Source organism: Ahaetulla prasina, chromosome 3, assembly GCF_028640845.1.
Source record: "Ahaetulla prasina isolate Xishuangbanna chromosome 3, ASM2864084v1, whole genome shotgun sequence".
Taxonomy (NCBI): Eukaryota; Metazoa; Chordata; class Lepidosauria; order Squamata; family Colubridae; genus Ahaetulla; species Ahaetulla prasina.
The window spans coordinates 128,226,615-128,243,595 of NC_080541.1; the positions used below are offsets into that span (position 1 = coordinate 128,226,615).

General features: G+C 35.5%; 1 protein-coding gene across 1 annotated transcript in view; it reads left to right on the forward strand.

The window, feature by feature from the left end:
- HMCN1 (hemicentin 1) overlaps window positions 1-16,981 on the forward strand; it is a 292,886-nt gene that overhangs the window by 75,527 nt on the left and 200,378 nt on the right. Inside the window, exons 5-9 of the mRNA XM_058177873.1 lie at window positions 3,377-3,548; window positions 5,514-5,620; window positions 10,639-10,759; window positions 11,943-12,206; window positions 12,536-12,680. Coding sequence (XP_058033856.1) covers window positions 3,377-3,548; window positions 5,514-5,620; window positions 10,639-10,759; window positions 11,943-12,206; window positions 12,536-12,680 — 809 coding nt within the window. The remainder of the gene's footprint in view (window positions 1-3,376; window positions 3,549-5,513; window positions 5,621-10,638; window positions 10,760-11,942; window positions 12,207-12,535; window positions 12,681-16,981) is intronic.

The following is a 16,981-nucleotide window of genomic DNA, read 5'->3' on the forward strand; positions in this document are numbered from 1 at the left end:
TGGCTAAAATCTCAGCTTTTTTGAAAGACAATACGCAGGAAAGATATTTAATTGAATGGAAAAAATGGATTGATTATTTACAAAACAGATATCAGATTAAGAAATATCAGATTGCCTTTGAATAATTAGGAAGTATTATTTTATGTAATGGGGGGGTTGGGAAATGAAAAGATTTGGATGAGGTTAATTGGATTAGAAGGGAAAATTTTACTCTATGTTTGGTTTATGTATAACAATACCTTGTGATTGACCCGGGAAGCCGGAGGGGGGGGGAAGGGAGTGGGAAGGGGTTTTGTGGGGGAGGGGAAAAAGGGGGAAAAATGTTTTTGTTTGTTAAAACTTTTTCAATTAAAAAAAAACTGTGCTTATTGCTACTTGGATATTTTTTATACTATACATCAGACAATATTATTCATATTTATTTGGATCATTTTAAGCGTTGCTATCATTATTATTGCTATTAAAATAGTTTTTTTTCCTTCAAAAACATATTCCAGCTGTGTTAGTTTGCCTTGCTGTAAAAGTATTATACTCAATCAAGAGGAAGAGAATAACATAAGAAAGCTGTAGTCATGGCATCCATTTGAAAAAGTATTTATACTATGCAAGGATTCAAAAGCAGGTTAGACCATCACAAAGGGTTCTAATTTGAGACACATAATTTTGCTGTGTGTCCTGGTCCTTTAGATTTAGGAATAAAAGTTAAATCTTTTCCATTAAAATAGAAAAAGCAAGCAGCAGTTATGATTGTTTCTTGAGTCATTGCTGCTGATGTTAACTGATTTACCAATTGGGTATAAAAATCCTTAAGTTTGTCAGATGAAATATGTTCTCTTGTGTTGCTAATATAATACATTCTTATTTCTGCCCTGCACTCTTTAATTCTGTATATTAAATATACTGTAAATGTAGTCTATTTATGGGGTGGGGAATCTGCAAAACTTGTCACAGAGTTTTAAATTGAAAGCATATGTCAAATTACATTCAAATGTCATAATTTTGTATTGCATATTTGTCTAAGCAATAATTGACCACAGCCCACTTAGATTTTAGGCTTTCTGTCTTGTTTTTCATTAAAATTCCCTTCTCCAGCTCCATATTACCTCATTCCCTGTCTCACTGCAGATTGAAAATCATACAAAAGCTTTCTGCATTTCCCAGAGTGAAGAATTGCTCCTTCCACTCTTTTTTTCAGCCTATTATGCTTTTCGTAATGCCTTTTTTTGTAACAAAACAAACAAACAGTGATGGAAACTTAATGAGAAATCTCCATTTCATGACCAGCTTATTTGTCATTTTTAAGAGCAGCAACCGCTGATGGAAGGAATTCACTGTTCACTAGTAATGGCATCACATTTCTGGAATCTGATCAGTTAATGTGACTTATGCAAAAATCCATGTTTTGCATTGCCTGGAATTTTAGCTTGAATCAAAATGAGTAGCACTAGTATTGACTCTGGTTGCACTTCCTTTGCTTTGGGTCTTAAAGTGGCAAAGTAAACTTGGATGGAGGGTACGATTGATTATAAGCTTTCCTCTTTTAATAGCTTCTAGCAGCTTTGGAAGTATTGAGTTTTATTTATTATTTATTTATTTATTTATTTATTTGATTTTTATACCGCCCTTCTCCCGAAGGACTCAGGGCGGTGTACAGGCAAAATAAAACAGATAGTAGAATATACAATTTAAAATACGATTAAAAAACTTATTTTAAAATTGGCCTGGAAGTATACAATGAACTAAAAACCCCATTTAAAATTAGTTAATAAAAGTTAAAATTTAATAAAATTCAGTTTAAGCCAGCCTTGAATAAAAGATATGTCTTCAGTTCGCGACGGAATGTCCAAGGTCAGGTATTTGGCGTAAACCGGGAAGTTGTTCCAGAGTGTAGGAGCCCCCACAGAGAAGGACCTTCCTGGGGCCGCCATCAACCGACATTGCGGACGGCACCCTGAGAAGTCCCTCTCTGTGAGAGCGTACGGGTCGGTGGGAGGCATGAGGTAACAGCAGGCGGTCCCGTAAGTACCCAGGCCCTAAGCCATGGAGCGCTTTAAAGGTAGTAACCAAAACCTTAAAGTGCACTCGAAAGGCCACAGGTAGCCAGTGCAGTCTGCGCAGGAGCGGTGTTATATGGGAGCTACGCGGAGCTCCCTCTATCACCTGCGCAGCTGCATTCTGGACTAACTGAAGCCTCCGAGTGCACTTTACTGGACAGACTGTTAGTTTCAGATATACACACACCAGTTTCTGAAATTTCTTTCAGGTGTAAACCATCCCCTATCCCCATGTATTTTGTATGTCTGTGATTTCTGCTTGAAACCTCAGGTTTTTATGCTAAAGAAGGGTAAAAAAAGGTTATACCAAGGGTTTAGAAATGTAGATTTACACTTTTTTAAATGGTTAAATGGAAAAAAAGAGACTTGCACTGCCTTATATAAGGCAAATTGATTGAATGAGTGAGTAAGTGATGAATGCATGAATATTTTACTGGCTTTCTTCAAGTATGTAATATCATTGATTGGAATTTACAAATCACCTATAGACTCTACATTTTATGGAACACACAAAAGCTCACTTTAGTTTTTAGTAAATTGCATTGTTACTATAGTCAATCTCTCTCTCTCTCTCTCTCTCTCTCTCTCTCTCTCTCTCTCTCTCTCTCTCTCTCTCTCTCTCTCACACACACACACACACACACACACACACACTCATGTACACCGTGGTCATGTACACCACGGAAAATAGAAACACTGAATTATTTTGTAGGACATATCAAATAATGGGTTACTTTGTGTAACTCCGTTTCTAGCAACCATCCTACTTTTAGCAATATATATCTAATAAAACAATGCAGACTGCTAGGGTATCCACAGAATATGTTTTTTTTAAAATAAAGAAAAAAAGAGGCAGAATTTTGATCATACCATTGTAACCACTGTTTTGACTTTTTATAAAATTGCACTCTGTAAACACTCCTGCAACATACACTGCAAGCACAAGACTGCCAATGTAATACCTATCTGCAAGACTTTAAAGTAGCTCTGCCATTTTTCAGAACTGTAAGAGACATTTTGGAAACAAAATCCAAAGATGTTATCTCTCTATTATTTCATAATGATAGACTAAATGCAAGATAACTGTGTTTATTTAAATGTTAAAAACTCAGAAAAATCTTTGATGGACTTAAATCTGGATCTCCCTAGTCTTATTTTATTATACTACACACTGGTTCTTTTTTAACCCATGAGCATGTATGTTGAAGTTAGCTGTTGGATGATTGCTGAAGAGTTCATTCATAGTACAAAAGAACCATTATTTGATATGCCTCTAATATATTTGATCATGAAATAAGTTCTGGATCTATTTACTTTTCCAGGTACTGAAATGGGTAGAAGAAGCAGTGCAAGCTTCCAAAGTTCATCTATTGTCAACAGACCATTTAACTTCAGGAAGAAGCTTTTGGCAGATCCCATTTGATCCCAGCCTGAAAGAAGTTACAGTGTCACTAAGTGGTCCTTCTCCAGAAATTGAAATTCATAACCCTTTGGGTGAGATATTAGTCTATTTCTTTTTATGAGCAAAGCCAGGTATGACTTATTTTCAGTACCTTCCTGGGTTTGTTATGCAAGCATTACAAGTTTATGGAGTAGATATGATTGGCCTCTACTATTGGATGACTCTAACTCAACTTCTTGAAGTATTTTATGGGAAAAGCTATCTTTTTCTTTGTAAATATACCTCTCCTGCTTTAAAAAAAAAGTCCCTGAGATTAAAGCATAAAAACGTTAACGATAGGCTATCAGAATGGCAAATCCCAAATTAACGAAGATTAGAAAATTAGAAGGGAGATCAAGAGTATTCAAAAGTAAAAATGACGATAAGGTAGGCAAGCATTCCCAATGGTTTAAATATGACTTAGACATGTTTTAGGCACTTTGAGTTTTCTACGATAGGTAACATTGGAATCTCAGAAGAAGATTGGTGACTTGCTATCTCATTTTTCATGAGAAGATCACAAAATTGATTTTAGTGTTATTTATACTGTCCACTCAATTCATATAAATATTGACCAAGGGAATTATTTTTATATTTCAACTTAGTTCCAGAATTTAGGTTAGCATGAAAACATCAGCAATAGATTCATTTTTGCCGCAACCCATGAACAAAGCTAACACCAGTAAAAGTATACCACACTATATACCCATTGAGGGTTTTTTTTCATTGCCCCTATAGAGTACACATTTCTTGCATTTGACAATCTGCTGGCAAATAATAACCTCAGCAAATTGCATTACCTATAAATATTTGGATAACTGAGGAATGACTGCTGGTAGTCTAAATGATGGAAAAAAGAGGTTAGCTTTTAGTAAAACACAGACATATCTGAAATGTTACATAGTGGAAGAGATATTCCAAAAAGTATCTGCACTTCAAGTTGTTTGGGACCTTACATGTTATCATATATATCTCAAAATAGGGAAACAGGTAGCTAATGAAAAAAGTAAGGACAGTAATGATTCAGCAATCAAACATCATCAGTAACAGAGTAGCCAGCATTCTGCACCAGTTGAAGCCTTTGTGAAATCTTCAAGGATAGCCCAATGAAGATCTTTTTAGATATGAAATTAGATATGAAATTACTGAGAAATGGATCACGATGGTCAGTGGTGTGATTCAAGTACTTTAACAACCAGTTCTCTGCCTTAATGATTTCTTCCAACAACCAGTTTGCCAAACTGCTCAGAAGGTTAACAACCGGTTCTCCCAAAGTGGTGTGAACTGGCTGAATCTCACCACTGACTGTGGTAAATCTGGGACAGTTAAGTGAGTGCTACAGAAGGCAAACCAACCAGGGCTGAAAGTAGACTCATCATCCAGTGAGAAATTAGACCTGAACTATCTCCAATTTACAAATTTCCCTTTTCAAAGAATCACAAATCTATCTAACATAGAAGGTTTTCCTACAACAATCATCAACCCCCGGCCTGTTAGGAACCAGACTGCATAACTGGAGGTGAATGATGGTTGAGTGAGCAAAACTGAAACATTTCTCCTCCTGGTCTGTGGAAAAATTGTCTTCCATGAAACTGGTCCTTGGTTCCAAAAAAACTTGGGGATTGCTGTTTTCCTAATTGCTTATCCTGGGATTAGCCCATTAATTATACCACTAATTTATCATGATTAAATTTAAATCTGTTTCTGCTTGCAGACTTTAATCCAATCCAGCACTGACTGACTTGATTAAAATACAGACATAGCCATAGAGAAATCTCTACAAACCCACTGTTTTCTGTGAACACCCTTATTATAGCAATTTAACTTAATGCCAGTTAAATTCATTCCATATATGAATGAATGCATGATTCAAATGGAATATATATGTTTGTAACATAACACTGTTTGTGGTAAAGTTGCAGAAAGACAAAATTATTTCCTGTTGTATAGAACATAGTCCAGATGTGAGAATTACTGAAATAACTAATAAAAATACTCCTTCTTTGCCTGCACTGTAGGTAAACTTGTAAAGAAAGGATCTGGCTTGAATGAATTACTAAATATTGAAAATTCTGCTAAAGTAGTGAATATAAAAGATCCAGTACCAGGAACATGGAGTATTCAGGTAACCTTAATGAAATAATGCTGCAGTTTATTTTCCACTACCTGGAGTTTTATAGAAAACGTATGTCAAAAAGTTTTGTTTGTTTGCTTCTTTATTTCCCATCATTCTTGTTACTGAAAGTAAAAGATTTGTTTGTAGTATTTTCAGGCTTAAGGCTAAACATAGATGGTTTTACAGAATTGATATCTGAATCCATTCTTTGCTCTATTGCAAATGGTAGCTATCTTGATAAGTGTCTTCAGTAAACTCCAATTTTATCTTGATTTTCATGGCCTGATAGGGTTAAAAGCAAGATATTATGGCTCTGAAAAGTGGTGGCTACTTCACAGTTTACTTGTTTTTGGTACTCCAAGAGCATAAACAATAAGCAATCAAATTAATTGTCTAATGTATGCATTTGGCAAGAAGATTAAGATATTCATCTTAAGCAAACGAGGGAATTTTGATTCCATACTTTTTATATTTCTTCTTGATTCCATGCCTCTGGTTTCTTTGGACAAAATAAAACATACATGTGGTCTGTCACCAACCAATGAAGTGAAATAAATGTCCAAAATATGTGCTTTGAACATACCACTAATGTATGTTTTGCAAATGAGATATTCTCAGCTTTGGGCTGCTGTCAGTGCACAGTCCCCTCCAGAGGATAATTGTAGTTGGTGTTGATAATCCAAAAGTGTAATGCAGGCATGACAAACTTATTCCACACTTCACTGCTGTCTTTTCCTGTTAAAATACTTGGCTTCCCAACCAATTTTTGTACACTGTAATTATATATAAACGGCAATATTGCTGAGCTATGCCTTCCCGTCTCTACATGCATTGCTCTCAAAATGGGAAACACCCCTGAAAAAACATAGTCACTCATTGGGAGGTAAATGAGTTAGTGGACTATTGTTGTTGTTCAGTTGCTAAGTTGTGTTGTAGTCTTTGCAACCACATGAACCATAGCATGCCAGAGGCCGCTGTCCTCCACTGTCTTTGGAGTTTGCTCAAATTCATGTTCATTACATCAATGGCCCTCTAACCATATCACCCTCTGCTGTCTCGTACTCCTTTTGCATTCAGTTTTTCTCAACATCAAGGTGTTTTCCAATGAGTTCTTTCTTCTCATTTGGTGACCAAAGTATCTGATTTTCAGCTTTAGTATCTGTCCTTCTAAAGAACAGTCAGGGTTGATTTCCTTTAGGATGGACTTCCAATGGATTCTCAAGAGTCTCAAGGTTTTTCCATAGAGAAAAGGGGGTCAACCCAGGGGTGAAATGCTACCAGTTCACCCAAAGCGGTAGTAAAAAAAAAGTGCTGATGATCGCACATCGCTTGGTTGATCATTGGAACTTTTTTAAAAAAACTTTTTAAGCACTTTTTTACTACCGGTTCTCTGGAACCGGTAGTAAAAAATGCTTAAAAAGTAAAAAAAAAAAAGTTCTGATGATCACACGTCACTCAGTTCTCTGGAACCGGTAATTAAAAATGCATTAAAAAGTAAAAAAAAAGTTCCGACGATTGTTTGTCACTTAGCTGCTCGTTGGAACTATTTTTTTTACTTTTTAAGCATTTTTTTACTACTGGTTTGGGTGAATAGGTAGTAAAAAAATGCTTTAAAAAAGTAAAAAAAAAAGGCTCGGACGATCGCGCGACATAGCTGTGATCATCAGAACCCCTTTTTTTTACTTTTTTAAAGCATTTTTTTACTACCTATTTGCCCGAACCGGTAGTAAAAAAATGCTTTAAAAAGATTTTTAAAAAAGGTTCCCAAGATCACAGCTGTGGCATGTTTGGGCAATAGGTAATAAAAAATGCTTTAAAAAAGTAAAAAAAAAGAGAGGTTCTGACGATCGCGTGGCATAGCTGTGATTGTCGGAACCGTTTTTTTACTTTTTTAAAGCATTTTTTACTACCTATTTGCCCAAACTGGTAGTAAAAAATGCTTTTAAAAAGTTAAAAAAAGATTCCCAAGATCGCATGCCACAACCTCCCCCCCCTTGCTGTTCTACTTACCTTCCCAAGCCTCTTTTTGGCGCTTGGTGCATGGCTTGCCTGCGTAGCCAGTGAACCAGTAGCAAACCAGTTCAGATTTAACCACTGGGTCAACCAATTTTCCAAACAAAGCACCTGAAGGCATGACAAGAAGCAATGGATGGGAAATAATTAAGAGAGAACTAACCTAAAACTAAGGAGAAATTTCCTGTCAGTTAGAACAATTAACCAGTGGAATGACTTGCCTATAGAAATTGTGGACCCTCTAACTGGAAGTTTTTAAGAAGAGATTGGACAACCATTTTTCTGAAATGGTGTAGGGTTTCCTGTTTGAGTAGGGGTTGGATTAGAAGACCTCTGTTATTCTGTTACATATACTTCTATTTAGAAGGCATCTCACCATCCAAGAAGGAAAGTGATTGGCAGTTACTTGCTTGGGACCAAAAGGTGGGAGGGAGTAGAATTGTCCACGGGAAGAGTGTGGTAATCTGCTGTTTATGAAAGGATTAACCTTCATCCCTGTGAATTAGATTACCAAATTAATTTGGTTTTCCTGTTACAAGGTTGACAACTAAAATTTGAGGTAGTAAATCAGATTTGCCAAGATAATTGAACTGTGTCTGTGGATTGATTCACAAATATTACAAAGCCATACTGTGGCTTGTTTAGTTTTGGCTTGATCTGTTACATGTATCTGCCCATTATGGCTTTGCATGATCTGTTTGTCAGGATTACTAGCCTAAAGATTCTAGTTGGCCTTGGTGAACAATTTGCAATTTGCAGTCGCCAGAATGATATCCCTTCTCAAAACTGGCAGCTGGCTTAGAATTTGAGAATGACAATTTCAACAGTTCCCTTGGCCACGAAGAAACAAGCATTCAATTTCTTCACCCTGAACCGTTTTCACTATTAAATACAACGTTATTTTCCTTTTGGTTTGATGGTAATTAAATGGAATGCCCTGATTTAAAAAAAGAACGTTGCTTAAGTACTTTAATCCTGTTATAAATTGTCTGTGAATATAGTGTGTAAAAGAGATCAGTTGCTGGCATATTTGCCCAGCTGACACTTAACAGCTAATTATCACTTGATAGCAGGAGTTATTTTGGCAGTCCAAAAAGAAAGAAATCATTTTTGCTAATCCATTGATCTTGACTGGGACTTGCCTTTGCCAAAAAAACCCTTGGTGTGATGATTTTACAAAGGCAAAAGGTTAAGTAACAGAAATAAATAGCAGCCTTTCCAATGAAGACAGACAGATTTGTCTGACTGGATTGTCTAAACATTAATTTTATGGAAAACATCTTTCTTTTATTATTTTTGCTATATAACACTTTTGTTAGACAAATAGATTTGGTAGCTGTGAATCTATGTATATTTTCAGATTTGATATGATTTATTTTTTCCCCTCTGCTTGTCAAGACTATATTGGGGTTTGTAGATTCTCCATTCATTTTAGTAATTTGAACTGTATGTTAACTATTTATTTGCTTTCAGTTTCTGTTTTTAGCAGTGATTCTTTTCCTTCATTTGAGGTCACTTCTAATCTGTGTTAGTAGCTGGGTCATCATGTGGATTGAGGCTTAGATTGCATCAAAATAAAAGAGCACCAAAAATAAAATGAATGAAAAGATGGATGAAAAATGACTATATCCACAATAGAAAAATAAGTGTCTGGTAAAGGCTTAAAAATAAGTTTTCCAAGTTTTCCAAGCCCAGAATTTAAAGTCTAGTGGGATAAGGTATTTTGTTGTTTACAGAGGAATGGAGAACTCTTCTTGTAAAATATTTCTGGACACGTTCAATTGTATTGATGTCAGAGTAGTGGCTGAGTCTTCTTATACCTCTTCAAAAACTTAGAAATGCCACTTTGGTTAAGTTTCCACCAATTTTTCTTCTAATTTCTTTATAACTGTAGCCTTGTTCACTTAATTATACTATTTTACATTGCTTTCTGGGTGACCAGTCAACTCTTTGCACCATTACTTTAATTTTATTATGTTTTACAAGCTCACTAAATGAAAGAAAAAAAACCCCAACCAACTTGATAGCTATCACATAACACACTGACAAATGTCTTCCTCTCAGCTATAATACATGACATCAATAACTGAATCCTACTGCGATCTGATTGGCTCATTGCCAAAACAAGATGACACCTGATTGGCTCTCTCAACACTCATGCTGGTTGGCTACAATCAGATGAAGGAAAACTACCTGATAAAACCTAAGCAAGTTATGCTTCATTTTTCTGGTTATTTGGCTATAACTTTTCATAGAATACAGATAATTGAACAAACTTGTTGCATTACATTCTTGATTAAATTATCTAGGGGAGACATGATAGCAGTGTTCCAATATCTCAGGGGTTGCCACAAAAAAGAGGGAGTCAAACTATTCTCCAAAGCACCTGACGGTAGAACAAGAAGCAATGGGTGGAAACTAATCAAGGAGAGAAGCAATTTAGAACTAAGGAGAAATTTCCTGACAGTTAGAACAATCAATAAGTGGAACAACTTGCCTGAAGTTGTGAATGCTCCAACACTGGAAATTTTTAAGAAAATTTCTTAAATAGATAACCACTTGTCTGAAATGGTGTAGGGTTTCCTGCCTGGGCAGGGGGGTGGACTAGTAGACCTCCAAGGTCCTTTCCAACTCTGTTATTATTATATTATCTTTCTATTGATATATAATTTTATGGTACTACTAAAAAAAAAGCTGGTATTATTAGCCATCAAACTTCAAAAATAAACTTTTCTCAAAAGGTTTCCACAATTTTGGCCACTACTGTAGGAGCTCCCCTACCAATGCTCCCTTAACAGCTAGGTTTACAGTTGTCCTAAGATTTAAATATGCTATGTGTTGGCAGTGAACTGCTGGTAAATAAGTGAATACAGGATGCTCAAGAAAAAGAAAGTACATTGTTTCAGTGGAATTTCCTTACATGCTAGAACTATAAACTAAACTTATAATAATATTTTGTGGAACACAAACCTTCATACTACGACATTGGAATAGCTTCGTCAATATTTTTGTAGACATCAAGTAGTGGACGACACTCTATTCGTATCACTGGACTTAGCAATATTGACTTCAGAGCTGGATTTTCCAGGAAGCCTACACTAGATTTCAAAATGACTTCTACCAGACCAGTACAAGGTTAGTTACTATTTTTAGCTTGCATTTGAGTGGTATTTACCTTACAGAACTGTTGTTTGTTTAGGTTATTACTGAAAGGCCTAATGTCCTTATTCAGTAGAGCATACAAATAGAAATGCTAATAAATGTTTTGTTTTATTTTCTGCAATGGAATAGTTTCAATTTTGAGAACAATCTTGGCTTGATCTTGTAAATGGCTATAGATTATTTTTCTGCTTTAAAATATCTATGACTATTATCTATTTCCTTTGGTTGTAACTAATGGTGAATAGTTCTAATAATGCTTATTAGAACTCAGTCCATCTGACTACTGTGGGTTTAGAATTCAAAGGTTGACTTCAGTATGTCTTTTCTAAGACCTTGAAGTTACACTGAGTTATGTTCTTCTGATAATGGAATGATATTTCCCAGCATGCTATTAATGCTATAAAAATTAGCCAAACAAATGGAAAATTAGATTTTTTTATAATAAATGAATGCAAAATAAAGGATACCCAGATATAATAGACAGACAGACAGACAGACTTTTCATAGAGAAATCAGTACTACTTCTCAAAGTTCCCTCAACTATAGGAATGAAAGTTAAGGTATTTCATGAAATATAAAAGTAAAGTCCTATCTGAGTTAAGGTCAACTTTTGTTGACTGCATGGACATGTTTCTTCCCAAATCAAGAGAGCTATGTTTTGCCATATGGCTGTCTTTTTATTTATCTTTTATTTTCTCTACTAAATGGTCAACTTCCAGTGCTGAAAATCAATGTTTTGGTGTTGGGGGAATAAGGACTTTAAAAGGATGGACTTGTAATGCAAAGTGGACAATATTGTTACATGCAGCTTGACCGGCTTGTACTTACCTATTGAAATTTTAGATGGTTGGTTAAGAATATTCTTTCTTTTGTTTAACTGCATTTAAGCCTATTCTGGTTTTTTTGGTGTCTTTCCTGTCTCCAAAAAACCAGAATATATTGTGGTTGATTTTTAGCAGCCACTAACATTCGGAATAGCATTCTATTTTGTGAGGCAAAATAGAAATGTAGGACAGAAATTCCAGATTTCCCACTCTGTTTTAGAGCAACTAAAATATACCAAGTTCTTCCAGGGACAAAACAGACGATGATGATGCCTAAGAAAAATGAGAAAAAGAATGATTGATGTAATTTTTAATTTGCTTTTGGTCCACAGGGATACCTACCTTCATTCTGCTCAATACTACAGGAATCCATCTTCCAGCTAGAGTAGATCGTTTAGAACTGCTAAGTATTTCTGGAGACCCACTCAAGACTGTTCCTGTAAAACCTTTTCCTGAAAGGAATCCTTATGGAATCTGGAATATCTCTGAATTTATTCCACCAAATGAAGCCTTCTTCCTTAAAATAACTGGCTACGACAAAGAAGATTACCTCTTTCAGAGAGTTTCAAGTGTTTTATTTTCCAATATTATTCCTGGTAACTATTTTAAGTCATATCTGATTTGGGGTTCTTTAGTTGCATTTGCATTTATCTTAATCTTTAGTTTTATAGGAAGATAGATAGATGATAGATAGATGATAGATAGATTAGATTAGATAGATAGATAGATAGATAGATAGATAGATAGATAGATAGATAGATAGAAAGATAGATAATATAAAGATGGACAGACATAGATAGATGAATAATAGATGATAGAAAGACAGACAGAAATATAGATATAGACTATGTATGTATATGTATATTAAATACATTTACGAGGCAAGCCTTTATAAAAATAACCATTTTGACATTTTTTTCACTAGATGCCCCAAAAGTCAGCATGCCCAAGAAAACCCCAGGATATTATTTGCAGCCAAGTCATATTTCTTGTCACATAGCCAGCCTCATACCTTTTACTGTTCACTTCAGAAGAAATGGAATTAAACTGGGAATGGATCAGTTTTCTAAGTAAGTAATTTTTCGTAAATTTAATTGAAGAGGTAATAGAAGACAAAGTTGCCTTCATTATGCAAGGGTAAAATTAGGGTGAAACTTTGGTGCTCTTATTGTGAAGGATAGCTGGACTAGGAATAATGTGAATAATGAAGAGCATGCAGGAAGAAAATATGTTTTTAAGGCAATAGAGAATTTTAAGGTATTAGAAAATGAGAATTACTCATTCTCAGAGTAATATAGTACAGATATATTTAATAAATATTTTTGACATATATTATTATAGCCTAATTAATACAGTAAGATTGATGTAACTAGCAAAACATGTAAACATGATTTAAATCCATAAATTCTTATATATTGCTGTAAAGCTAATTTAGCAAAAGGAGGGGCTTTTTCAGTGTTCTATGTACTTCTGAGAATTTTGTAGAATTTTGTAGTATACCTCTTTGCTGAAAATAATCAGAGTAGGAATGTTGAAAGTTTTTCAGGAGGATTATTGAAGGTGTTGGAAGAAATATCCATCTGGGTTCAGTTCCAAGTGGGGACAAAGACACTGGAAACATGGAGACTGCTTGGAAAGATGGTTTAATGGTGGTCAGGATCACATGGCTTGAGATCCTGAACAGAAAAGGGTAGAGATCCTGTGTGCTCCCTGGCTTTATGCTTTTTCTGAGCTTTGAACTTTCTGGAGCACAGGAAGAGTATCCTGATTGGTTGTCAGACTCCCAGGGGGTGGGAGTCTTAGCTAGCCTTGCTGGCTGATGTAATCTTCCCAGGTGCCATGTGGTGAGTTTCTGTTCTATTGTGTTGCAAATGATGGTCCATTAACAAAGGTGGGGGGATTGAGTTTCTACCTCTGACCCATTGACAAAGGTGCGGGGGAGTCAGGAAGCTGCTTTGTCTTTAAAACATGTTTCTCCATTTCTCATCCAGGGAAATATATTCTGCCTTTTCAAATATTTTCCAAAATATCCCATTCCTCTAGGAGGGGGGTGGGTGCTAAATTCCTACAAAGGGTACTTTTGAAAAAGAATAAGTTTGGATTGGCTTCGTTTGCAGCCTAAGGCTGGCCGAAATCATTCTGTTTATCAGGTAGACTAGCAAAAGCCCAACTATCCATCATATCAAAACAAAGATATGAAGTATCTTTATCTCAATATACGTCCATACTTAAATCGTCATAACACCAGAACTCCCAACTACAACTTCAAGAAAGCCAATTACGACCTTATAAACAACGATCTTTCATTTCTGAACTGGCAAAATCTGTTTGCAACCTGCATAACCGCTGATGACCTCTATAGAGTCTTCCTACTTGAAATCAATAGAGTCATTAAATTATATGTACCACGAATGACTACCATGTCCAAGAAAAACAAACTACCCATATCAATAAAAAAGCTTCAATCAAAAAAAAAATCCCTCTGGAAAAGAAACAAAAAAGGCTATGTTACAAACTTCAGAAACCGCTACAGAAACATATGCAACCAAATAAAAACTGAATGCACAAATTACCACACCAAGCAAGAAGAAAACCTTCTACGCACAAATTCCAATCGTGCCTTTTATAATTTTGTCAACAGTAAACTTAAAGATTCAAGATCCATCCCACCACTAAAAGATTCTAACAACAAAGAATGCAATGACGAAACAGTCAAAGCAAACCTCTTCAACATTTTCTTTGGCTCAGTTTTTGTTAACTCCGATAACACATATCCAACATTCCACAAACGAACCAGCAATGACTATGATGATTTAACTCATATAGATTTCACAGAAGACAACGTTGGTAAAGCTCTTCACAACTTAAAACCATCGCTTTCTATTGGACCTGATGGTCTATGTGCATATTTCTTAAAAACTTTCCATTAATATAGCTGAACCCCTATGTATTATCTTTGATAAAGCTTTCACTATCAGTTCTCTTCCCAAACCTTGCTCACTAGCCAGAGTCATCCCCATCTTCAACAAAGGAGACGCCAGCTTAGTCGAAAACTACAAACCGATATCCCTTTGCTCGTCACCTGCAAAGTCATGGAATCTATCATCAACCAATCCATTACCTCACACTTAGAAACTAACAACCTACTCTCCAACAAACAATTTGGTTTCAGGAAAAAGTTATCATGTAACTTACAACTTCTCCACTGCAAAAACATATGGACTTCAAATCTAGATCAAGGCAAATCAATAGATGCAATCTACATAGACTTCTGCAAAGCTTTTGACTCAGTAGTACACGATAAACTTCTCCTTAAACTAACATCCTATGGCATCTCAGGACCCCTCCACAAATGGATATCTGCTTTTCTGTCTAACAGACAACAAGTGGTCAAAATTGGCAATGCTTTATCAAATCCTGTTCCTGTCAAGAGTGGCGTTCCTCAAGGCAGCGTCCTTGGACCAACACTCTTTATTCTATACATTAATGATCTTTGTGACCATATCTCAAGTAATTGTGTTCTCTTTGCTGACGATGTCAAACTATTTAACACCACAGACAACACTTCTATCATTCAAAACGACCTTGACCATCTAACCGCTTGGTCTAAAATTGGCAGCTCAAATTTCAACCAGCAAATGCTCAGTCTTACATATAGGAAAAAGAACTCTAAAACTAAGTACATACTAGATGGACATTACCTTACAGACGACCCCATCCCGTTAAAGACCTTGGAGTTTTCATGTCAAATGATCTAAGTGCCAAAGCCCACTGCAACTACATAGCAAAAAGCTCTAAGAGTTGTAAACCTAATTTTGTAGCTTCTTTTCCAAAACACCACACTACTAACCAGAGCATATAAAACATTTGCTAGACCAATTCTAGAATACAGCTCACCTGTTTGGAACCCTCACCACATCTCTGACATCAATACAATTGAACGTGTCCAGAAATATTTTACAAGAAGAGTTCTCCATTCCTCTGAAAACAACAAAATACCTTATCCCACCAGACTTGAAATCCTAGGCTTAGAAAACTTGGAACTCCGTCGCCTTCGACAAGACCTAAGTTTAACTCACAGAATCATCTATTGTAATGTCCTTCCTGTCAAAGACTACTTCAGCTTTAATTGCAATAATACAAGGGCAACCAATAGATTTAAACTTAATGTAAACCGCTTTAATCTAGATTGCAGAAAATATGACTTCTGCAACAGAATCATCAGTGCTTGGAATACTTTACCTGACTCTGTGGTCTCTTCCCATAATCCTAATAGCTTTAACCAAAAACTTTCTACTATTGACCTCACCCCATTCCTAAGAGGACCATAAGGGGCGTGCATAAGCGCACAAACGTGCCTACCGTTCCTGTCCTATTGTTTTTCTTTTCTTCTTCCTATATATGTTTATATGTGTATATACTATATAATCTTTTTGTATGATGTTGTGACAAAATAAATAAATAAATAAAATAAATAAGTAATGGCCTGTGTGCTTTAGTTCAGGATGAATAAAATCCTAGAGCCAACTCTTTCTTTTCCACATAGTAAAAATTAAGTATTGACAAATTATTCAGTTTGCTATCCACTCAACAGTATCTGAATTCTGCTCTCTGTGATAGTCATCAGACTCTGCTAATAATGGGTGACCTGAAATGACCATTAACCATTACTCCCCCCTCTCTCTCCTTAGAATACAACAGCATGGAAGTTAGGTTTTGCATTGGAATGCACACAGATTGTATGGATAGCTTATAACAGTTCTCAGAACCTCATTCTCTATTCTCTATCCTCTGTACTCAGGGTACTCCCAAAATAAGTATGGAAAAGATTTCTTAGGTATTTTGAAAACAGTGATCTAATTATATTATGTTCCAATCTGGACTAAGTCAATCATACTTAATGGGATTAAGTCATAACTAATTTAACACTCTGATTTCAATTTGGATTCAGCTTACATTTTTGGTAGGCATTATATGTTCCAAAACAATAGCAATAATTATTCTTTAAGACCCTTTGTCTAAGCAAAGAATCTTTTAACTGCCTTTCATAATACTAAAACATAAAAAAGGAAGCAGAAACAGTTAGAGGGATTTCCTGTGTACTTCCAAAATAAGCAATAGTGTGATTAATTTCCATTATGGCTATTTGTTTAATTAATCAATTAACAATATAGCTGTTGTAATCCAACTATATAAATTGCTGCCAATTTATTACACAATCTTTTTATGAAACTGCATTAAGTCATTCTAGAGACATACTTCCTTGGGTGTGTAATGCTTTTAAACTCCAGTGATTCAATTGCTTGGGTTTTTTTCTTTTGATTATTTTTATATCTTGTTACATGTTGATTACATTAAATAATAAGATTGC